This window comes from Diceros bicornis, chromosome 26, assembly GCF_020826845.1.
Source record: "Diceros bicornis minor isolate mBicDic1 chromosome 26, mDicBic1.mat.cur, whole genome shotgun sequence".
Lineage (NCBI taxonomy): Eukaryota > Metazoa > Chordata > Mammalia > Perissodactyla > Rhinocerotidae > Diceros > Diceros bicornis.
The window spans coordinates 37,988,992-37,993,656 of NC_080765.1; the positions used below are offsets into that span (position 1 = coordinate 37,988,992).

Consider the following 4,665-nt stretch of genomic DNA (forward strand, 5'->3'; position numbering starts at 1 on the left):
AGTAATAACAATCATTACAGCAATGTAACTGACACAAAGCACTTATTAGGAACCAGATACTTTTAGGGAAAAAAGTATATGTATGTAAATGTATATATATATATACACATTTAATCTTTAAAACAACCTTTATGTAGATACTATTATTATCCCCATTTTACAGATGGGGAAACTGAGGCATAGAGTGGTTAAGTAACTTTCTCAGAGTCACCCAAGGTCTATAACTTCCTAGTAGCAGAGCCAGGATTCAAACCCAGGCAGTCTGGCTCCAACAGCCAATACCTTAACCACTGTACTGTATGGTCTCCTGTGGCTCTTAAGTGCCTGGAATGGAGCTATGCTGGGCCCCGATGGGTAAAAAGATCCCACCAGAGTTCCCCATATCCCAAACCTGACACAAAAGCCACAAAGCCCCGAGACCTTGAGGGTCCATGCTCTGGTGCCAGTGGGCGTCTTAGCAATGATCAAAGTCAGCAGATTACCAGAGGGCATTGTCTGTTGTATAGCCTTTTCATAGCGCCCCAGGAAGGGGACCCTCCCCCAATAATGACAAAGACTGTAGCCCAAAGAGATGGGGAACTCAGAAATGGAATTAAATTGATGTGAAGTGAAATAAAAGAATAGATCAGGATGTCTGGGTTTATATTCTGGCTCTGCCATTTACTGGCTCTGTTACCTTGCTATGACTCAGTTTCTGTCATCATCTGTAAAATGGAGATAATAATGGTCCACCTACCTTGTGGTTTGTTGCATGCATTAAATGAGTTAGTGCAGGTAAAGCACTTAGAATAATCCCTGACACGTTAGTAAGGCTATATAAGTGTCAGCTATCATTATTATTACCTGCAGTTGGGTCTAAAAACAATACCTAGTATTGTACACCTTGTACACCTTGATCACAGTTTGCAATTACACATTTATTTGCGTGATTATAATAATGCCTGATGCTTCTGTTAAGCTGGAAGCTCACAAGATCAGAAACCACCCATGCATTGCACACTGAACGAGTGTGGCTGACTCTAGGCTTATCCTAGCTACAGAAGTACATAGGATAACCTTGCTTTCCTTTAACAATGAAGAGAAAAACCCAGTCTGTCCTGAAATGTATATGTGCGTGTATAGAAGTGGTCTAGCCATAGAGATGTGTGACTATGAGATCTGTACATTGCGGTGTCTTTTTTCAGTGAGTCAGGACTTTAATCATGAAACCAAGGAAGTTCCCACAGTAAGCTCCCAACAATAAGATAGAGAAATATATCTACCCTAAAGATTTTCCAGAATTAGAGGATAAAAAGCTGTATCAGCAACTGATAAGTACAGTCATCCTAAAGAGATCTAATGTGTCATCCTTTCCTTCTGACATGAGATTTTAGAGTAGCTCTACACCAGTTGAAAAGGTAATTATCTAGTATAAATTGATTTCTCCATCCCTGTGACACTCACAGCAACTGGCAGGCTATTGCAGTAGTCGTTGGTTTTCGTGGTGACAAGAATGGTTGCGCCTTCCTCCATGGCCGGAAGGGGGAAGAGGTGATCAGAGTCGACCTTTGGTTTGTTCTTGACACAGTCTTCACAGGTACATTCTTCTACCGTGTACTCCAGGCCTCTCGGAGGAAGCACTTCAGCCCCAGTCTTGCTTTTGTCCAGGTCAGCATCTGCCTCGTGCTGGAGAGCCGGCCCTGATTATGCAGAAACAAGTGTTAATCTAACCTAGCCAGGGGATGTGATCACAACGGTCTATGCAGCACACATCAGGACTCGAAACAAGGCGAAGCAGATCTTTTCCTACAAAACGAAGGAGGATGTGCTGCACCAGAAGTCATGAAGTGACTGACCACAGGCCACATGGGGTTTGAAGACGTGCTGTGTTTAGGGCATACAGTGTTTGTAAGTGCTTGCTTGCTTGTTTGATGTTGGCCCAAATTTAAAAATGAAGAGATTTCACAGACAAATCTAGATGACTGGCCTCTTTTTTTTTTTAAAAACAACAAAATGTGGCAACTTGGAGCTGAGGTTGCTTCGTGGAAGCAATTGGCTGGAGTCACCAGCACCTGTCTCCGTCACCAGGGCATGGGCTCCTCTAGTGCCGGGGCCTGCACCTGGCCCGCTACGTTCATTTGTCACCCGCTTGGCCCCTGGAGGCATTGGGGTATTGGCCCTATCTTACACACGTGAAATGACAGATTAGCATATGTTACAGCACACCAAAATCAGCCTGTGGGTGACAGTTTACAATTCAAAGTAAAAAGCTTTCTCTTACAGAGCATTTTGGGGCAGATTAGATTTCTTTTAATGAATCTCTTGTGATCACAGAAGGAAGGAATCTCCATTATATCCCCATTATACACCTGTAGAGGTAAGTTTTACTACTTACTCTTGCACAGTGTAACTCCATCTTTCAAAACGTCATGCTCAAAGTCACTCCCCACCTGTCTCTCAAACCCCAGGCAAAAAAAGAAGGATGAGTAAATTATATGGTTCAGCCATCTGTCTCTCCTGACTGCACTAGAAAGCAAATGAGGTGGGTGCTTTACAGATTATGCACGGAAAATACATGCATAAAGAAATGGGGTATGGGCCCGGCCCCGTGGCTTAGTGGTTAAGTGCGCGCGCTCTGCTGCTGGCGGCCCGGGTTCGGATCCCGGGCGTGCACCAACGTACCACTTCTCCGGCCGCCTCCCGCATACAGCAACTAGGAGGATGTGCAACTATGACATACAACTATCTACTGGGGCTTTGGGGGGAAAATAAATAAATAAAATTATAAAAAAGTAAAAAAAAAGAAATTGGGTAATGGCTGCAAAGTGTTTGGGAATCAGATCGTGGGCAAAGGTGACGCAGAAATATTTTTATCTTAAGAAACCCTTCAGTAGAACATTTACTTCTCTGGGACTGCTTAATGAAGACAACAATCTTTGAGATGATCAGTGAAACAATCCAGGAGCAACTGGTTATTCATTTCTAGCATTTTTTTGGCAGTAAAATATTCATCCAAGCACACAACATTTAATATTTGTATTAAAAATATGGCCATGGATCTTGCCAAGTGTACTTTTCCTGACAGTAGTGGACGTGGCTAGCAGTTTCTGATAGCGTAACATTTAATCCATGTACTAACTTTGGTCAAAGAGATGAATGTTTCCCAAGGAAGCCTCAGTGCTTCAGAAGAATAATGACCAAGGGGAGACCGTGGGGGCAGGTGACATTCCAGGACACCTGCAGAGAAGGTGTAAACACTAGAAAGGAGACAGCTCACTTCTTCCAAGAAGTTCGTTTAATCTAACTGTCCCTAACGCCCTCAAAAGGGCTCTAACGGAATGAAATATGCAGCACGAAGAAAGAAGAGGAATTGAAACAACAGCCACCTCTCGGAAACAGAGTTCAAAGATTGACCATCAAACCAACCTGTGTTTTTAAATTCGTCCTTCGATGGTTCAGAGTTCATCTTCCTTAGCAAGAACATCAACACGAAAACTGTCAAAGAGGCTATCAAGCTCAGGCCCAAACAGCTCCAGAGAACCACATTTGTTCCTTTCACTGAATTGGAAGAACATCAGAGAGAGAATACACTGATAACATATCCTCATAAAGTGAAGATTATTTGCCATCCACTTCCCCTAATTCATCAGCATTGACTTTTAAATTCTAAATAACACTTAATTAGAAGAGTTGATAAAATCTATGTTGCTAACAGTACTGAATAAAATTGAGTTCAGTTCGGAATAATTACTTTGTTCCTGCTGGCATTTCAATAATTGCCTTGTTTCCTTTCTCTTTTTGATTTAGAAAATCTCACCATCTTCCCTGTAATGTTTATTCTTTGAATAAATAAATCATCAATATAGAGAGAACACTTCACACCAATGAATAGTTGTTCAAGCAGTATTACTTACTTGCATCACAGTAACGCTGGCATGTTAGAGGAGGAGTGTTAGGACATCGAAGCAGACACGGTTTGCAAGCATTAAGCAATCTGTCAAAATATTCGTTTTGGAAGCACTGCTGAGCCATCTGGAAGTTGATTGCAAAAAGAAACGAGGAAACCACAGAAAGAACAGCATGGAAGGACAAGTAAAATCTTGTCAAGAATTCCCCAGCAAATGTAGTGACAGCAGCTAAAATGTCGAGGAAAAAAAACAACTTCACGTCGATGACTTGGTTCTTATGGGGGCTGTTTCCTTGTACTGTGGCTCAGGATTTGAATACCACCTCCAATTCCAGTTTCTAAGTTTGAGGCTTGGGTGGGGTAAGAGAAGGAGTGTAAATATCAATGGCACACCATACCTGAAACAGAAACTGCTTATTTATAGAGGAAATTTCTCAGCCAGGTGACAGTTGCAAGATGTAGACAAGCCTGAGGCATCAAGGAGAAGTTTATTAGTCATTTCTGGAATATCTGTCTATAAGCTATGCTGTGTGATAGGCCCCAGGGAGATAGATAAGACAAGGTCTGTGCCCCTTAAGAACTTAAAATCTAATAAGGGAGATAGACATGCACTTGAGTAACCACAAAATATAGTTGAAACTGATAGAATGTGAGAGAGGGAAAGGGATATCAGACTTGTCTACCAGGTTTTGAATCTAGGAAGAATTCCAGAATTCTGACAGCAATAGAGAAATCCAGGGAAAAGCTAACTGACAAGAACGTTGGGGGGAAGATAGGTT

General features: G+C 42.1%; 1 protein-coding gene across 1 annotated transcript; it reads right to left on the reverse strand.

Moving 5' to 3' along the window:
* Window positions 1–1,195: 1,195 nt before the first annotated feature.
* On the reverse strand, window positions 1,196–4,061 carry TNFRSF17 (TNF receptor superfamily member 17). Its single transcript, XM_058570035.1, has 3 exons — window positions 3,894–4,061; window positions 3,406–3,537; window positions 1,196–1,679 (listed from the first exon to the last, which is right to left on the reverse strand). Exons 1-3 carry the CDS (start codon window positions 4,009–4,011, stop codon window positions 1,402–1,404), a joined length of 528 nt encoding a protein of 175 aa, XP_058426018.1. The 5' UTR covers window positions 4,012–4,061; the 3' UTR covers window positions 1,196–1,401.
* Window positions 4,062–4,665: the final 604 nt, after the last annotated feature.

Excerpts from the sequence above, each read along its gene's own strand:
- TNFRSF17 (XM_058570035.1), bottom strand. The coding sequence starts at position 4,011 with ATGGCTCAGCAGTGCTTCCAAAACGAATATTTTGACAGATTGCTTAAT. Across the intron at positions 3,538-3,893 it reads CCAGCGTTACTGTGATGCAA|TGAAAGGAACAAATGTGGTT; the intron begins GTAAGTAATACT and ends CTTCCAATTCAG. Across the intron at positions 1,680-3,405 it reads GGACGAATTTAAAAACACAG|GGCCGGCTCTCCAGCACGAG; the intron begins GTTGGTTTGATG and ends CTGCATAATCAG.